Below are 19,981 nucleotides of genomic sequence, written 5' to 3'. Positions count from 1 at the left end.
GAAAACTTTACTGAGGGTAAGTACCAAGTCTTACCCACCTCAGCAATTCACCACCCCGAACACCTTCCCTGTTCAAGCTAAACATATCCAACTCCTCCTCCTGTAGGCTAGCTTTTATTTCACTTCTAAGTATCAACTCCTGTCCTCATTCTTCTCAAAATTAAGGCTACCAATTTAACTGAAGGGAACTGTAATAGGGAATAATTGCCATTGAGACAAAACAATGATGCGTCAAGGCCAATTAAAAAGCAGTAAAATGCCAGCAAATATACGTTTTTTAAGAGTCCTACAAAATTGCGTCTATGTTAATTTCATGTGTGCATTTCCTTTCTGTAGGTGATTTTCTTCCACCCCCACCTCCACCTCTAGATGATCCTGGTGCTCTTCCGTCTGGCTCTGGAAACTTCCCTCCTCCACCACCCCTTGATGAAGGTGCTTTCAGGGCACAGGTAAGATCTGTGGTGGAAGTCATGTTAATAAGCCATGCTAGGAAGCTCATGAATTCAGTGATTGTTTCTGTGGTGGATAAACATTTATCCAGAGCCTAAAGAGAGCTTTACAACTCACAAAGAGCTAAGGTACTTTAATGCAACACGCCCCACTGAAGCTTTGCAGAGTTCTGCTGGCTTGCATTCTGAAGCCCTAGAAATCCTTTCACCTCCTAATTTTGTTCTGAAACTGAAAGCCATTTTTTAGGAATGCCATTTGAGAATTCCACGTTTCCTTGTTATCCCAGGGACCAACTGTGCTTTTTTATTGCCTCTTTTCTCTATCCACAAACATTGCATTCTGCGTGGGTAAGAGTGATATTTTAAGGCTCTGGTTGGTCACTGTGGGTCCTAATTGGCCAGCAACATCTTTCTAGCAAAAGCGCCAGCAAACCTTCTTGGGATATTCTTTTCTGAGTGGGGTCAAGTGGGGTTAGGGATGCACATTATAGGATGTATTGATCTTATACAAGTGCTGTGCTCCAGGGAGTGATGATTGCATGCAACCCACGGCTGGGATCAGAAGCAACAGTGGAAGGACTTCTCAGCCTGTAACCTTGTAGAGGCACGGGTGACCAGATGCCACAATGTAGGCAGCTAACTGCTGTTCCTATCAGGAGAGAAAACTAAATAGCAATGTTATAGAATCATGTTGTCTTTTAGGGGTGATGATGCTATTATAGATATATAGAAGGAAAAATATATATCCAAAATATTTGGGGAGGAAATTAATGGTGTCTGGTAGTTGCTTCAAAATAATAAGAATAGGGAGCTAATGAGCAAGAAAATAGGTGAAAGAAAGATTAGTGATGAGTTGGTAATTGTTGAGTGTTTGGAGGGAGGTTGATTCTATCTATATTTGGTCTACCTTTACATATGTTTACAATTTCCCACAGTAAGTTTTTTTTTTTTTTTAATTTTAATGTTTGTTTATTTTTGGAGAGAGAGAGTGAGACAGAGAGCGAGTGGGGGAAGGGCAGAGAGAGAGGGAGACACTGAATCTGAAGCAGGCTCTAGGCTCTGAGCTGTCAGCACAGAGCCTGACGTGTGTCGAACCCACGAACTCTGAGATCATGACCTGAGCCAAAGTCAGATGCTCAACTGATTGAGCCACCCAGGCTCCCCTCATAGTAAGTTTTAAAGAAGAAAAGCCATGGGAAATCACTGCTTAAATGGTTCAGTCCATTGTCTGGCTTTCTTTCTCCTAAATTTCAGGTTGGGAGAGACAAAGGAAGAAGTGATTCATTCATTCAACAAATATTCCGTGTGCCGGTGTGCGTACCTTTTATAGCATGAGAATTCTGTAGTGAAAAAGACAGACAGGATTCTACCCTCATGAAACTGCCATGTTAGTAAAACTGGTGGATATAAACAAAATAGGTACATTGATTACGAAGAACATTAGAATGAAATCAGGGCTGTGGGTTGGAGGAAAGGGTGATCCAGCGGCCTTGCTGAGAAGGGGACACCTGAGCAACGATTTGGAGTAGGGAGAAGGGAGTAAACCATGTGAGTTTCTTGGAAGTATATTTTCATATGTTAGAACTTAAGTAATAGAAGAAGCTTTTTGTACTATTGAGAAGTTAAAATTAGTGAGTTCCAGTTATAACCAGTGGCCTTCAAGTCCATTTGGAACCTAGATTTTTCAAAATCCATTAAAAATTTTATGTATTAGATATATATATTGTGGGTTTCCTACAAAAATCTTGACTTTCCTATAAAATCTTGCTGATAAAATGTTGTAAGCTAATAAAATCAAAGCTCAAATGCCACTAATGGATAGGAATCCTACAAAGTTTATATTTATTTTATGCAACAGATAGGTCCCTTGGCAAATAGAAATAATATGATCAATTTTCCTTATTTTTAGTCATCTTTTATTAACAACGAAAAAAAAAAACTCTTAAATTTGTCTTGTATATACCTTTGCTCTTATTTGGTCCAGGGCTATTCTTTGCATATTGTTGAATCTATGTAATTAAAAATTTCATTTAGTCTGTTTGCTCTCTTGGAACGTTATAGAAGCTATTTTGTTGCATTTTAAATCTTCAGTTCTTAAAAGCTTGTTTGACCTTGTGACAGAAGACTTGTGTTTGTTCATTGAACAGCTTATTCTAGTTACGTGATTCTCAACAGGTCACGCTGAGTCCGATTTTTCTCATAATTAAAAGTAAGGTAACTGTCTACTACCTCTAGTAACCAAATGAAATACAGATGGATTTGAAATTGGCAAGCTATAATGGCTATCCAGATATTTTGATATAACTATCACTATATAAAAATAACAACAGTGGTAATTATAAGGCTTTGCCAAAAGGTTTAATGAAGAAGAATTCAAACATGGGCTTTCATAAAAATTACAAAAACTCTTCTCCTCTATGGACCTTTCCTGATAAATGTACCAAAACCATGACTTTGTTTTTTATAAGGAAGGAAATAAACAAAACGCCGGTTGCCATGTTGGCTTATGTTCTTTGCAAAACAGAAGGAAGGACAAAAAATAAAATTGAGTTTGCCAAATGGGAAAGGACACATCTGGTAGGAGAGGCGTGTTATTCTTGAAGATATGGAAGATTGTTGGCAAGTTCAAAAGCACAGGGGTATGCCCTTCCCTTGTGTGAGAATGATAGCGACTTGGCCCTGCTCTGGCCATAGTTGCACCACCTTGGAATATGAACTGTATAATAGAGCCCAAAGTAAGGTAATCGCTGGAGAAAATTTTGCACTTTTTCCTCTCGGCCCTGGTGAAACTTCAGGTTGCCAAGTCCAAATTATAGCTAGTGAATGTGTTTTTATGTAGAAGTCTGTTTATGCTTCTAGCCAGATTTTCAGGTCAGAGTCCAAATAATGTCTACTAAGTACGACTATAGAATTTTAAAATTGTCAGAGCTGTAAAGGACCTTAGAGATCATTTAGTCCAACCCTGGCGCCAGCCATTAGTTACAGCCTCTTCAGGGACTCGCTAAATGGATTAGTTCCCTGTGTCTGCAGATGGAGAAACTGAGTCTCACGAAGGTATGGATCCTATCATCCATACCTCATTTTGAGAAATCTTGACTTCTGGATTTGTCCTTCCTGTTGTACCAGATGGCCTTGCACATGGCTTTGTTTTAGTCTTCCATCAGCCTGTAAGTCTCTGAGGTTCAGATGACGGGATTATATGGTTTTCTTTTGAAGGACTAGGTGTTGCTGGAGTTTTGCTTAGTGTCCTGTAGTTTTGAGACCTGCTACACACTTTTTACGTATTTTTTTGCAAAAGGCAAATACTTCAATTCAAAACTTCTTGTTCTGAGAATCCTTTTTTTTTTAAGAGAAAAAAATGAATCTTGGAAAACAAATGAGGGCTTTATCTTTTCTTTTCTGTCAAGATCAGTTTGACCTCAAGACCTGTGAGATTTGGAGTGACCATTTCACTCATTCATTTGTTCTTCATTCACTCAACACAAATTGAGTAACTTCTGTAAGTAAAGCATATATACTAGAGATTGTAGCCTTAGAACTTGGCATCATGGGTCTAGTGTCCTGACTCTCGACCTTAGGACCCTGTAGTGTTGTTCTAATCTGATGCTGCAGTTGTTAATTTCTTCCTATTTCAGCCAGCTAATGGGCAGCCCTATAGCATTGCTTAGAATAGTTTCACAGGTGGAGAATGTCTCATAGGATTTCAGGTTTACAAGGGAATTAGAGATCATACTTCCAGTATCTCTCTTTTGTTTGGATCTCCCAATTTTTTTTTTTTCTAGTTTAACAAGGTATTTATGGGTGACTATTGCAGGTGAGATGATGTTGACGGATAAGGAGATGGTTCACAGATAGCACCTCTGAATCAAATCACAATAATACCTCTGAATCACAAACACAGCTTTTAAGCTATAGTGTTCCATAATAAATTATTTCTTAGTCATCATGCTCTGATCAGAAGCACAAGCTAAGTCCTATGTTGTGGTAGAGGGTGGGAAAAGTAAATTAACTAACTGGAGATCTATGAGAAGGCTTCTTGGAGACAGTGTCAACTGAACTGAACTTTGATGGCTGATGTAGGACCTTAATTTTCAGGTGGGGTGAATAGATCTTTTAGCAATAAACTAACAAATATAAGAGTATTGAAGGAGAGCACGAAGTAGTGTGGTAGGCCTGCATTGCCAGCTGTGGAATCTGCCCTTTATTCTGAAATCATTGTCAGTTTACTGCAGGTGTTTGTTAATATTTTAAAGATAAGGGTGACATCTCCAGATCTGTTGTTGGATGCCATGTGGTATTTTTTACACACCATCAGGCATAACCTGTTGCACTTGTGGGAAACCCCATGCAGACAGCTCTGGCACACTTCCTAGAAGTCCTCAGGGACTTATCCTGATGGCTTCTAAGTTCAGGTGCCCGATATTTAACATCCACTTTTTGTGAGATCTCTGCTTGACTTTTCTTCATGACCTCCAGTTGATATCTCCTCATTGCCTCTCTCTTTGTGACCCAGTCCCGTGGTTTGCTTTAACTTGCCCACTCTCCAGAGATCTATATACCCCTTGTTTTCATCTCCCTTTTTCTGCTCATCCCAGTGGGATGGCCACAGCCACATTTCCTGCTGTCACCACAGTCCCTCCACCTTAGACAATAGACCATGATGCCTGTCGTCGGTTACTCCTTAATGTTAAAAACTCCTTTCTCTTATGGAACGGAAATTTGTGTCTGTATGATTTCTTTCCTTTTTTTTTAAGTTTTATTTTAATGTTTGTTTATTTTTAGGGAGGGAGAGAGAGAGAGACAAAGTGAGAGTGGGGGAGGGACAGAGAGAGAGGGAGACAGAGAACCCGAAGCAGGCTCCAGGCTTCGAGCTGTCAGTACAGAGCCCAGGGCGGGGTTCAAACTCATGAACAGGGAGATCATGACCTGAGCTGAAGTCGGACGCTTAACAAACTGAGCCACCCAGGCGCCCCCATGATTTCTTTCCAGTGATTTTCGTCCTACCATCTTAGAACACAGTGCCCATGAAAAGGAACAGTCAGGCCAGGGGAGGGATAGGTGATGTCTGCCCCAAGAAGTTGATCATGAGAGCTGCTGAAAGAAGTGACTTTTCCGGAGGCCTGTGTGAAAACAGTGTAATGTGAACTATGCACCGAACTTGGGGAAATGCCCAGAGTTAATTGAAAAGAGAAGGGAGAAAGGAAACCTCTGAAATTATTTATGGTCTTGTCTTAGTCAGTCTTCAAAGTTTGCAAGCCAACTCATTTCTGTTCTTCTGAAAACATTTTCAAAGCTCCTTTATGTACATGGCAAACGATAGATTATAGTCAGTTATCCACGTATGTCAATAATAATTTTAGAATCTACCATAGTTTTAGCAGAGCCAGCCCTGGAAGCTGTGTCTTGCGACTCATAGTCTAGTACAGTCATGCTCACAGGTATGGAATGATGGATTTTTACCTGTAGACATGAAGGGCTCAGGCCCACAACCATGGCCACGTTCTTTTATGCACTCGCAGAAACAGGCAGCAAGACTTGCTTTATATGGCTTTGACGTACTCCATTGTAGAGGCCATTCCTTCCATGGCCTGATAGTGGGCTGAGGAAGGAGGAGGCTGGGTAAAAAAGGAGATCCAAGCTATAAAGGCTAAAATGAGTGGAGGCAATGTGCAGTCTTGCCTTAAGAAAACCGAAATGATCAGTGGCTCTAATCCACTCTGAAGTGCTTGTCCTTTCTGCACGGTGAGAACGCGAGAGTATCTTGATCTACGAAAACATACCAAAGGAGTGATTGAGATGCCTATTTCTTCGTGGCCCTTTACCTTATTCCCTGGGCCTTGGGTTAGCAAGCCCTGGTTGGTTTGTAGGGTTGCTTGTGACCCTGGGGACAGCAGTGGCGATAGCAGCAGCAGGTTGCTTCATGGTTATCTCCTCCTTTTATGGTTGCAGTGGTAGGTCAGTGCATGTTTAGTAGGGCTGGTGGGCTCCTAGGCATGTGGATGGCTTTGGTCAATATGACTTTCTAGAAGTGAATTTCAAAGGTTTCCTGTTTGCTTTTCTCTCTGAATCATCATGTGATTGGAAATTCAGACGAGAAAAGAGCAAGATTTTCGGTGTCTAGACTTCTAAGAGCTTCTTGGAAAGTAGCAGGCCTAGAGCCCCTAGGGGGTAGCGCAATATTTCATGTAGCAGTTTGAAACTTTTTGCATGGAATGCCGTGGTGTTCTCCTCCATATTTTTAAAGGACCTATTGAAAGAGGTAAACCTTTTTCTGGGGATCAGGGGTAGAGTATGTGTCCACACACTCACTCCTTCACACTTGTCAATCCCGTTACCCCTGCCACTGCTACCTTGATGCGACCTAGGGCACACGTATGCTTCCTGCAGGGAAGAACCGGCCAATTGCTGGGTAAGAAAAGTCTGGTGGAGAAACTGGTTGTGGTCAGTAAGGCCATAGGTCAGGATAACCAATGAGGCTAGGTTTCCTTTAGCTCTTGAGTTTCTTCGTAGGCAGCAATTTACAATATTTGCCTATTTCAGAAAATTTTCTTTGCCTAGAGGTATGTAAAATTGGAGTTGGTTCTTTCTGAGTCAGTGGAAGTTTTTTTTTTTTTTTTTTCTCATTTTGTCGCTGTCACCAAGAATCTCAGTGATTTCTTCAAAGCTGTAGTATGCTTACTTATTTTTTTAATATGTTTTGTCTCATAATGAAAACAAATCAAACAGTGCAGCTCAACTGTTTTCAGTAATGTTTCTCTATCACGGAAAAATCATGATCTGAACATATACCCCGTGCCCAGTGTCTACACCAGGTGAGGTTTGAGCATTTTTCTTCCTGATGCATCTAAAAGCTTATTAAGGCAATTTGGAGACTATGCTGTAATATTTTAAACTGTATAACTTAAACTCTTTTGAAAGGACCCCTTCTCACGTTAAATTGTATCACCGCATTACTAATACGCTGTAACTTTTTTTAGTGTTTATTTATTTTCGAGAGAGTGAGCAGGGGAGGGGCAGAGAGAGAGGGGGGACAGAGGATCCCAAGCAGGCTCCATGCCATCAGCACAGAGCACGATGCAGGGCTCGAATTCATGAACTGTGAGATCATGACCTGAGCCATTGGACACTTAACCAACTGAGCCACCCAGGCACCTCATAAACTATAACTTTTACTTGTTTATTGCAGTGTGTCTTACTTGCTATTTCTTTTTCTTGAATTTATCATTCTGATTCCTTCTGTTCTTTTTTTATCTCTGCCACAGTAAGGTTTTTTTTTTTTTTTTTTTTTTTTTGGAAAGGCTACATGGATGATCCAGCTCCTGAGTTTTTATATATCTGAAAATGACTTATTTTTGCCTTTATATTTACGTAATGCTTTGGCGGCAGGTAGAATTCTAGGATCAAATTTCCTTTTTCAGTATTCAATGAAGATGTCTATATTCTTATTTTAGTATCATTTAGTGTTACGGATGAGAAATCTGATTGCGGTGTGATTCTTTTTCCAGTTTATTATCTTTTCTTTGTTGGATCTGCAAGCCTTATTTGGGGGAGTCTGTGGTTTCACGGCACTGCACCTGGATACAGGTCCCTACCCTTACCCCGTGTTTCCACTCAGCAGTCAGTGTATCTTTCTGATCTTTTTTATTTAGCTAAGGTGGGGGACTTTCTTGTGTTATTAAGACAAAGCAGTTTAACTTTTCGTTTGCCTTTTTTTGTCCTTACAGGACCTCTATTTTATGATGCTGGATTTCTTCTCCATTCTTTGTATTAGGATTCTTTTTCAGTAGTTTTGCCAATGGGAGAACCCCTATTGCTTTCCTTTACTTTTTAACTTTTTTGTGGTGGTAGTCTGCTCTTACAAAATTTTTTTTAACGTTTATTTATTTTTGAGACAGAGAGAGACAGAGCATGAATGGGGGAGGGTCAGAGAGAGAGGGAGACACAGAATCGGAAACAGGCTCCAGGCTCTGAGCTGTCAGCACAGAGCCCGACGAGGGGCTCGAACTCACAGACCGCGAGATCATGACCTGGGCCGAAGTCGTATGCCTAACCGACTGAGCCACCCAGGCACCCTGGTAGTCTGCTCTTCTAAATGCTACATCCACCTGCATTTAGGGGAGGGAATGTGGTAGGGGACTGTGGCTCTGGATTTGCCGTGCTTGTTGACGTAGATAACTTATATCTTGTTTCCAGGTCAGGAATATATAGACCTTTAATAAGCATGGTGACCACAGAGTGGGTCTCTGCACCTGGTCTCCATTTTATGTGTGTAATTAGGGGAGGCGGGCGAACGAAAGGGTTCCTGTTAGATGCACAGCCCAAGAGCAGACCAGTGAGCTTTACTGCCATCCTTGAGGCGACTTCTTAGCTGTGGGGATCCACAGGCAGGTAGCAAAGCCCCGATTGCAATGTCCTGTATATGCCAAGTAAGAGCAGAAACAGGTTGCGGGATGGTCTCTGGTTGAGTTCTCTAGGCTTCTGAGTTTCCTCCCTCACTCTTTCCCCCATCCATGCTTCTCAATGAGTATTTCACCAGGAGTGTCAGGGAATGTGGCAAAGAACTTTTTATTAGAAAGGATGAACTCATTAAGTGATTTTACTGCTGTTATGACATTCTATACTCCAAACATCATTTCCCAAGAGGCTCCCCCACCCCCTCACCCTTCTTGTTGTGACAGCTCAAAGTCAGCTATGAAAGTCAGGTAATGCTACCTTTTGTTTTTTATCTCAAGCTCACTCTCCTGCCCTCGAGGGCTTCACCACAGAAAAGCCCTCTTTGGTTGCATCATCGAAGCCAAGTCAAGCTTCAGGGATAACATAGTATGATGGCTAACACTGTGTGCGCTGGATCCAGATACCCAGCCCCTCACCCACTAGCTGTATGCCTATGGCCATGTTATTTAACCTTCCCATGCCTCAGTTTGCTCTTCTGTAAACTGGAATCTACCTCTTTGGGTTGTTGTGAGATGCGTATAGAGAATATTGTATGTGCCTGACATATCCCAGCACTTAGTGTTTACTGTTGATGTCATCACTATTGGGCAATTCAGCGCTAGCTGGCCTCTGTGCTGAGTTCCGGAACAGTTGTCGCTGTCTTTGGTTTGCCCCGTGCCTCCCCAGGAATCACCAGAAATCCTATTCCTTGCTCCTAAATGCGTGAGGATTTTGAGTCTTTCGCTAAAGAGATACTTTCACAAACTGCCTCTGTAAAACAAACGATTCGATGAACTAATCTTTTCTTATAGTTCTAAAATTCACTGCTTTGGTAATAAAATATCACCTCTTTATAACTTCACAGTAATTTACAAATTGCAAAATACTTTATATGATCTTACCTGATCTTCACATATAAAAAAAAAGGACCGATATATTTTAACCAATTAAAATATATTTTAATGTCCCAACAAGTTGAGACAACTTTTTTAGATCTCACAAGTATCCTGGAAGCAGTGATTTAGTTTTAAATGAACAAAAACAAAAACAAAATGTATTTTGGGGACTTTTAAGCCTCTTGGCTTAGTATCAATTCCCTTACAAATGAGAGAAGGCAGATCATTTTGAATTGTCTAAAAGCAGCCAAAGTCATCAACAATATGTGTTCATGGCTGGTGGCCAGGGGCCACGGAGATTGCTTTCCATGTCATTCTTTAGTGGAAATAAGCACACTTCCATCCTGGCCTTCGGCATCTTCTCTGACAATCCCCTCACAGATTGTATGTACCATGTACTTCTTATCCATGGATTTGGTAGGAGGCTCTGTTGGGCTCACAAATCCTTTAGTTCCATTGTATTTACATAATCCACTCAACACAGGCACAGAACAACTTGATCTGAAAGAAAGGGTAAAAGAGGGAATGGAAGATGCCAAGACCAAAAACCTAGGGCATCAACTCAGATTTTGTTTGTGAAACTCCCAATGTTTTGGGGAGGTTTTCTGTGCATAACTGATTTTGCTTGATCCATTCAAGTCAGGTATTTATGCCCCCCCCCCAGATAACTTACAGTATAATATTGCATGCAATACATATGCTAGTCCTTGAGGGGTTACACTATTCTTATCATCATTTTATCATTAGCTTTTGTGAGTGTGACCTGTCCAAGGCCTGCAAATTCCATAAATTCCAAACTTGAGTTGGAGTGTTTTTTGTTTTGTTTTTAAATAACAGATTTTCATACACTTGATCTCACTTGAGCCTTTAAATAACTTCTGAAAAGGGAAAGGTAGGGATAATCCCCATCTTGTGTAAGTGAAGATGCTGAGGCTCAGGGAGGCAAAGTAATAGTCCCAGTTTCCATGGTATTAAGTGTCCCAGGCAGGGATCAGACCCTGAGTCCTGTCAGTCCATTCCTGTCTCTCTCTTGCCATCCCTGCTTTGTTGTTACTTTTCCTTTATATTCTTTTTCAATGAAGGGCGCACAAAACACCAATTGTCATTTTCTCTCCAAGTACTCACTATTTGGAAGCTCTTCCTCTTGTGAGTTCTGTTGTAGATTTCTCTGTGGCACTATTGTCTTCAGACTCTTTTTTTTTTTTTTTTTTTTCCTCTCCAACTGCATGTATCTTTATGGATTGAAAGAGTGTACTTTGGCATTAAAAGGTGGGAAATGTGTTTATAAGCCGGTAAAATGGAATTCTTTCCTTAGTTTTTTGTTTGTTTTTATATTTATTTCACCAATAAACTTCAGTAAAGATAACAATTTTCATTATGAGGGAAAACAAGTAACATTGGTGATAATTGGTAGATACACTGTTTTTAGGGAAGTTTTTTAAAAGGTGGAATGGGGAGTAATACAAGACAGGAGGATTCATATGATAAAAAAAGATGATTTTGCTGTTATTTTTAGAAGTAAAGGATTTGGCTAATGAGACACTCCCCCTCAAAGAGGGAGAGAGAGAGGGAAGGTACTCAGATTCATTCCTTTCCCCATAAGTTGTATTATTCCTTTCAGTGCTTAAAACAGCCTACGTCTGTCCTACAACCACTTTTGTTTTGAACTGTACAGGATGTGATTTGGGGAAGACCATCCCTAAGAGCCAAATCTCCGTTTCTTCAGCCATAAACTAGTATCATGCTTTCTATTTTCTGTTGTTGTTGTTGTTGTTGTTGTTGTTGTTGTTGTTTTCTAATGATCAGATAAAAACAACCCATTTGATAGCACTTTCTAAAACAGTAAGGATTTACCTTAAAAGTGTTCGTTTTTGATAATATTATTTCAACATCCTTGAGCTTTAATTCTTTCTATTACAATGTATATCGCCCCACAGTGAATCACTGCATGGCCTTTCAACGTTGTATTTGATTGTATGGCGAGTATTGAAAAGAGAATGGCCGACTATCTCCTGATCAGATATGTACTGATCCAAGCCCCAGCTGACTACAGCCTGTGCACTTCAAAGTCAGGGCTGTGACTTAGAAAGATCTGTCTCAGAACTTCACATAGTACCTGGCCAGCTCAGGCTTAGGTTTTCCATGAAGAGATGATCAAACAAGTAAATAAAGGACATGGCAGCCAGTAGAGTATTTCACAGTACACATTCAGGAGACTTCATCATTTTTATTATCATTTTACATCAAGCCATTTTGAAAGTTGAAATGTACCTAGAGGATTGTTTTCATTTCCTTTTCGCTCGTTGAAAGTCATACAGTGTCACTTTAGTAATTCTTTCTTGACCCAGCGGGGATAGAAACCAGTTTCAGGCCATGGCCACTATAGAGAAGTTTTTTTGTACAGTTACAGATTCATTAAGTAAGAGTCTCTCCTCTCCTTGCTTTCCTGCCTGCCATGTTTCTCTCTATAAACCGGGACTTAAGCCATGGTCTTAGCATCCACAGAAGTCATTTCCACTCTACTGAAATGGCTCCTGTACACTTTTGTCACCACCTCTGATTCCCTAGTGACTGTTCTTTTTCTGACATCTACCTCTTTCAGGCAGGTAACACTTGACGACTTGAACCTCCTCACTTCCTCCTTCAGTTTTCACTCTACACAACTTCCTTACTTCCCCTGCTGTATCTGTGACTATTCCTTTTCTCTCTTTGGTACCAGCCTGCCCCCCACCCCCATCCTAAATTGAGGTGCCCACTCAGTGCTCTCCCTTTTGACCTTCTGTCTTCTATCAGTAGAAATCATAACTTTAATAGAGTCATCTTTGATCTCTGCTTATTTAATGACTTGAACTGCTGATGACTCTCTCCCTTAGACAACTCTCATGCCATTTATCCTAGGGCCTTCCCACATGGAAAGTCTTTTGTCTCTTCACACTCAGTGTGTCCCAGAGCTACTCATCGCTTTACCCCAAGGCTTCCACTCTGTTAGAAACACCACCATATTTTCTTATTTTTTAAAATATAATTTATTGTCAAGTTAGATAACATACAAAGTATACAGTGTGCTCTTGACTTCAGGAGTAGATTCCCATGATTCTTCACTTACATTCAACACCCAATGCTCATCCCAACAAGTGTCCTTCTCATTGCCCATTTTCGCCTCTCCCCTGTCTCCTCCCCCATCAACACTCTTTGTTCTCTGTATTTAAGAGTCTCTTATGGTTTGCCTCCCTCTCTGTTTGAAACTAATTTTTTTCCCTTCCCTTCGCCCATGGTCTTCTGTTAAGTTTCTCAAGTGTTTCTGTTCTTCCAAGTTCTAAACTCTGGTCATTGCTGATATGTCTTCCTTTTGTAATATGTCTGTTACCAGTATCTACTATTTTTGGTTCAAAAAGGACTCTCAAGTGTACTCTCATCTCTTCATTTTACTATTCATTGTTCTAGCTTCTTCCTTCTCCATATCACAATAGACTCATTGTTTTGATTCTGTTTTTTTTAAATGGCTTTGTTTGTTTGTTTGTTTCATTCCAGCTGCATATCCCTAACCGATTAGTCTTCAAAAAATGTTATTTTCTTCCTCTGACTTTTTGTTGCCTGCCTCATTAAATTTCTTCTCTTAGTTGATTTTCAGAATATTCCATGACCTACCTCACTCTTTAAAGTACATCTTATCTCTCACTATTCCCCTTACGGGCCTTGCTCTTGTGAAGCTGACGTCCTCATTGTCCGCTTCCCATGCTGAGTTAATTTTCCTTATGTCTTTCTTGCTGCTTGAGACATCCTCATTTCTCAACTGATTGGAAATCCTTCCCATTTTGAATTGCTACATTCAAATCCGACTTTCTTCCTGGTAGCTTCTGATGCCACCAGTCTCTTCCTTCTGTTTTTTCTGGCTCTACTAACTGGGTAATGTGTTGTGGTGACCTGACCCCACAGTTTAGTGCCAGGATGCTCTGCTCCATCACTTACCAGTCGCATTACCCATCTTCACATGCAAAACGGGAATAATGACACATTCTTAGAAAGTTATGTTGAGAATTAATTAAGATAAGGAATACAGAGTATCCAGTAGTATGTGGTTTATAATAATGGTGACAATTAATCAGTTAATAATGTTTTCCTGCCACTTAATATATGCCTCTTTGTGGACTGATGTAATCATATCATATGCATTTATATTGCCTCTAAACTATATATGATAAAGCCAGAATACAAATATGTCATGGAAGAGACCTATACAAATTATTTAACATCAAAAATCTTAGAGACTCAGGTTTGGAAGTTCCCTAATCCAGCCCATCTTTCTTGTGATGAGGAACTGGGAGGAGGGCTAGATTTTTTAAGTGAACCACCAAAGATGACACAGTATGAGAGTTGGCCCCAACCCCAGCTGAGGGTTCTGGACTCAATGGCCTCAACTCATTCTACTTTCCTCTTGTTCATTCCCCTTTTAGAAAAGGTCTAAAGTCTGGGTCACAGCTCATATTACTGGATCACGCATAGGCTTTATCTCATTGAGGAACATCTGGTTGATATTTGTGGGTGGATTGATTGATTCATTGACTCATTATTAGTCTTGGTAATAGAATTTTCTGGAAACATCTATGGAGTATGTACGATACGTGGGCTTATCACTCTTTTGATGCTGTTGTAAGCAAACAAAACGGCTCAACACGTACCACTTCTGTGTACTGGCTCAGGGTAGCAGGGAAAGGAAATGGGAGAGGAAGTTATATACATCTTGAACAAATCACACTTTTCTATTTTTAGTCCTTGCTACTGTTTGGAAAGTACAGCCCCTGTTCATGGCAGTCTGGCATGTGTTTCCTCAGTGCCATTTCAAAAAGGGGAAAAATAAATATGAGAATTTTTTGTAGTGAAAATAGTTACTCAGTGAAATCACGTAAGTTCCTTCTTTTTCTCTTGATGAACCCTCAAACCCACTGGATTCTGACTCCTCAGCCTCAGCTCTGCATATCAAAGGCTCATGCGGGATGGGAGACTGGAGTCAGCATAGCCTAACACAGTAAGATGTGCCGTGGTGTCTGAGAGAGACAGGGCAGGAAGGCGGGGGACGGAATGGTGACATCCCTTCTTGATAGTAGCTGGCTTGGCTGGGGACCAAATGCTGTCCCCTGGAGAAAGCTGAAACCTAACCATAGATTCAGACACAGCCTTACAGACCTTGCTTAAGCTGTTCCGACTACCCGACTCCTGTTTCTGTCCGTCTCTGCTATCCCTCTTTGGTAAAAGTTCCCTGTGGGTCTTACAGCCACTCTCCTAATTCAAGTAGATGGATCACTTCTCTTTAGTAGTGGATTTTCCCAACTTGAGTCTGTATTAGTTATCATCAGGCAATGATAACCTTATGAAGGAGAATAAAGTCACCCGATCTCTATTCAGATGGATTTCTATAATATAGTAGGACTTGACGGGGTCAGATGTGGTGATGGTGGAATGGCTTGGAGTCAACTGCAAGAGTCTCATGAGGCAGATGAGGGCCTGAACTGGGGCAATGGCCACGACACTGGCAAAGGAGAGCTAGAGTCTAGAGCCACTTGGAGACAAGGGGGTATGGGAAACAGAGGAGTCCCAGATGCTTTGCAGCATCCTGTCTTTCTTCAGGGGAGAGAGGTTTGCCTCCTGTCCTAGTGTTTGTCAAATAAGAGGATCCTCTGTAAAATCAAGGCTCTGAGGCAAGTGTGATAGGAACTTTACTAGAGGCGATGCTGACTCCACTGAGCAAAGATTGCCCCTCATTCATGAGAGGGTCTGTGCAATCTCCAGATGTAAACAGCTCTGCCGAGATAGAATTGTGGCAGCAGGGTGAGAAGAATACAAGGCTGTAATTAATGCTAATTTGTGGATATTGCTGTATTGTTGTCATTGTTTTTTAATTGAATATGTATTAAGCTCCAACAGGGTGCTATGAATAATGCCAACTTATGGTTGATTTATCAGAACACCCGGATGACTTTATGAACACCGATAAATGGGGACACATAGCACCCCTTCGAGGTGCCAAGTGCTGTTGCCATTTCTACAAATGAAGAGAAGTGAAGTGGACTGTGTTTACTCTGTCAGCTCTGTGGGTGGGAAAAGAGTGCTGTCAGACCAGCATTTTCCTGTCCCCGGGAACTGGGTTAGAATACATTAGTAAAGAATTTCTCCTTAAGTGCGTTCCGAGTTGTGGGATTTTAATGAAATTGTTCCAGTTATTGTTGTTAGCACTGCATTAGCACCAGGCGACCAAGTTCTAGGCCAGCAGGTTTCAAATTTAGTGTTAAAAAGAGCTGGGGGAGGGGCTAAGGGCTTGTCAAATACAGATTGCCAGGCCCTGCTCCCAAAGATTCTGATCTGATAAAGGTGGGCAGGCCACTAAGAATTTTCCCTTTTCATGAGTGTTTGAAACACTCTTGTCCTCTGAAGAGGCCCAGCTTCCCTTCAAAACCCAGTCTCTTTCTTCTTATCTGTCTGCAGCCACCAAATTCTAGCCTCACCCTGAGACCAGGGTTTTTTACTTAGTATCTGAGGGTCTCCTAGAACTCACCGAGTAGCATCCTGTAACGTTCTCATTTATAGAACACACTATTAGCTGGCATTTACAGAAGACCTACTGTACATTTAGCATTCTGCTGGACATGCCATTCCCAGGACCTTATCCCACCTGGATTCCACAATGTCACTGTGGGGTTTGTATTATTATTCCCATTTTCACAGGAGGACATAAAACTGAGAGGTGGGGGTCCCTGGGTGGCTCAGTTGGTTGAGCTTCTGGCTCATGATTTCAGCTCAGGTCATGATCCCATAGTTCATAGGATCAAGGCCCATGTCAGGCTCTGCACTGACAGTGTGCAGCCTGCTTAGGATTCTTACTCTCTCTCTCTCTCTCTTTCTGCCTCTCCCCCCCCCAGTGGTGCTCCCTCTCTCAAAATAAATAAATAAACTTAAAAAAAAAAACTGAGAAGGGAATGTGACTTGGTCAAAAACATCTCAGTACTTTCAATCCTTTTGGTTTAAATCCAGGTGAGGGCCCAGATTCCACTTTGAACCACAAGTGGGAACAGAACCCCTAGAATTGGTTTAAGTGGAATATATCCTAAAGAAAAATGTTCACACTGGAGTAGGGGAGACCAGGGAGGGAAAGGTAGGAATGGCCAGTTATGATCTTCCTTATCCAACTTTGTTATTTGTTCCGGTAAATGGTAGCCATTTGCTTATTGCTTGATTATTCTGTGAAAAAGGAAACATTTCTGGGGAAAGCCTCACATGAGGTGTAAGCAGAATTCTGGAGTTGAGAAAGGCTTTTAAAGTGGAGATGAGAACCTTGAGACTCGGATAGCTTTGCTCCTTACTAAATAAATGTCTTTTCCACTCTCAGTAGCCTCTGCCCGGGGAAGTCAGTGTTCGCATAGCGCTCTGTTAACTTGTATTTCTGAGGGTGGACGCAGAAATGCGTGCTGTCTTGTCGATTCACATTCATCCCCGGTTAAGGTGGAATCAACAGCTTCCTGATAGAGTCCTGTACTTATTTTTTATCAATTGTAAACTTTTTCGTAAAAATAGGAATTCCTGCTAGGAGTGTCGTTGATGTAAATTGTCTGTGCACCGCCTAAAATATATGTGATTCATACCATGTGTTTGTTCCCACATCCACACTGCGTCCCGAGATACAACCACCCCTGCCCACCTTCTCTTTTCGTCACGGGGACGCACGTACCCGTTGGAGGTCTCTACCCTGGATAAAGGCCAAGCTCCTTCCGTACAGAACTTGCCCACCTGCACTTTCTGACCGCAGCTGATCCTTTGAGCCTGATCTTCCTCTATTTTTACCTGCAGGAATATTCTTGTTTGCCCAGTGCTAGTGCATGCCACAGTGTTCCCCCGATGTCTTTATGCTCGTGTGGGAAATATCTTAACTCTCTTTTCTCCACTCAAGATCTTTTCAATTCTCCTCGAGTACATGCAGCCTTTTCTGATTTCTCTATTTTTCTGCTCTAGTGTGTTGCATCTCCTATACCTGAATATTACCTGCCTGTATTCAGCTCTGTGATTACAGTCGTTTGTGGATCAACTAACCTTTCTCATGCACCTGTAAGCACTTGGAAGATGAGAACCATTGATTTCGTTTTTTTTTTTTTAATAATTCCTTCATATTAATAGGGCCTGAGTATTTGATAAATATTTCTGGAAAGGTGAATGAAACCTGTACTCAATGGAGAAGTAGAAAGCAAAAGAGACGACTGGAGATTGTCTTTTAACTATAGTTACGGCTGTGACCTGAGTCCCAGTAACCTGATAGGATAATCACAGTTCGATGCTTGAAGGGAAAACCTTTCCTATTTGCATTTCTGGCTTGGTGTCATGGAAGGTGCCAGAGCATGAGCCTGGGAGTGAAATGTTTGAGTCCTAAATTCTAATACTTCCATTTTCTACCTGAGTGACATGGAAAGTGGTCTTTTTCTCTGACCCTTGTTATCCTCTTTTTTCAACAGGAATCATATCTACCAATCTCTATTTATTTTACTATTACTATTACTATTACTGTTATTACTATTATTATTATTATTTGCACAGACAGGACTCTGCCTGTGCAATACAATGAGAAATATTGACACAAGCTCTTTTTTAAGCTCAGGCACTTGCCTGTTGATGATGGTGGTGCAGACAAAGCCACGGTTTCCTTTCCCCACGTTCCTAGCGGTCATTGCATCCCAGGCTGTGTACAGGGGATAGAGTGGCTGACCAGAGATTGTACTAGTTCATAGGCCACTTCCCAGAGCTGCCTTTGAACAGCAAGTTTGACCAAGGTAAAAGGATGAACATATTTGGGACAATTATTAGGGAGCAGGTGCATCTTTTACTATTAGAAAATAACATTCCTGACAGTTTCAGTAATCCTGCTCCCCATATCTTTTCCATTTTTAGCCTGTGAGGTAAGACATCATGTGTGGTTTGTCTTGTCCTTTTCTGCCAGCTTGCTAGCATGTTGTCACCCTCCCCTATTTTCTTCCATTTCCATTAATCAGCTGCTGGCCCTCCAGACAAGGTAACTGAAAGCAGTTTCCTTTATAAAGTTGCTATCTATGACCCTATTTTTGAAGTGGCTGTTTCAAATTGTATCCTGTTAGTGGCTGCTCTGTATCTTCTGTATTTTCAACTATCAAAGTACACTTAAACTAAATAGAAACAGAGTAATTTGGTTCCAGTAAGTGGCTACAAGTGAGGAAAAATATATCAACAACAATGAAACACTTTAGATTCCTTATAATGTTAGGTAGATTGTACGTAGGTGGATGTGTTAGAAAAGCAGAACTTTTGAACCAGAAGAAACTGTAAAGATCAAGTCTAAACCCATCATATTGCTGGTGAGCAAACATAAGCTTGGAAGGACAAAGCGATTGGCCCAGGGTCACCTGATGAATTATGGCAGACCAGGACCAAATGCCTAGTTTGCTCCTTTCTGCTTTCCTGGCTCATACACCCACCTCCGTGGTGGCAAAAGAGAATTCTGTGGTTGTTCTGGGTAGGTAATCAAGATCATTTTTCTGGGTCTCACTATTATTAAGTCATCTTCTGACATTAGCACACTTGTAAGTTTATTAGGAGAACATTTTAATACTGTCTTCTTGACAGTTGGGAGTTTTGGGTGGGTGGACTGGGGCCAGGGAGCATTGACTTAGGTCTCCCTGACCCATCCTTATCATTTGGCTGTTGGACTTTTAGCAAATCACTTAAGCTTTCTGGTCCTTTGTTTCCTTTTTCGGTTCAACATGGCCTTGTGATAGATGGTGGCTAAGATTCTTCCTGTCTCCATTGGGTGTGAGCCTAAGTGTCCCCACCCATTCTGGCATCTCTCTTCTAGGAATTTTGGTAGCTCTTGTTTGCCTGTACGTTAGTATTGCAGTTGAACTGGCTTGAGGATGACTCTTCCATTTTGTTGGTCTTATCCCAACAGTGAAGTGGAAATCCATGCGGAATGTCTCTGCTCCTGTCTTTTGTAACATTTCCTCATCTGTAAAATGGGACAAGAGGATCTTTCTGTTTATATTGTAGGCTCGTAAGAACAACGGTTGAAATAACGTCTGAGCTATTGCTTTGGAGAAGATGTTTCCCCGTATAGGATGTTCAGATTCTAGTCCTATTTCAACCCCTTCGCTAAATTATTACCTCAGACATTTAAATCACTTCTTTGGGGGGCAC

At 41.2% G+C, this 19,981-nt stretch overlaps 1 protein-coding gene across 6 annotated transcripts in view; it reads left to right on the top strand.

Moving 5' to 3' along the window:
* LOC102953305 (LIM domain containing preferred translocation partner in lipoma) overlaps positions 1-19,981 on the top strand; it is a 673,846-nt gene that overhangs the window by 298,774 nt on the left and 355,091 nt on the right. For all 6 annotated transcript variants that reach the window (XM_042998791.1, XM_042998792.1, XM_042998793.1 and 3 more), the window contains one exon: positions 337-449. In XM_042998791.1, the coding sequence (XP_042854725.1) occupies positions 337-449 (113 nt within the window). The remainder of the gene's footprint in view (positions 1-336; positions 450-19,981) is intronic.

Source organism: Panthera tigris, chromosome C2 (genome assembly GCF_018350195.1).
Source record: "Panthera tigris isolate Pti1 chromosome C2, P.tigris_Pti1_mat1.1, whole genome shotgun sequence".
Lineage (NCBI taxonomy): Eukaryota > Metazoa > Chordata > Mammalia > Carnivora > Felidae > Panthera > Panthera tigris.
Note: the sequence above shows the minus strand (reverse complement) of the source record. Positions and strands in the feature narration are given on the sequence as shown.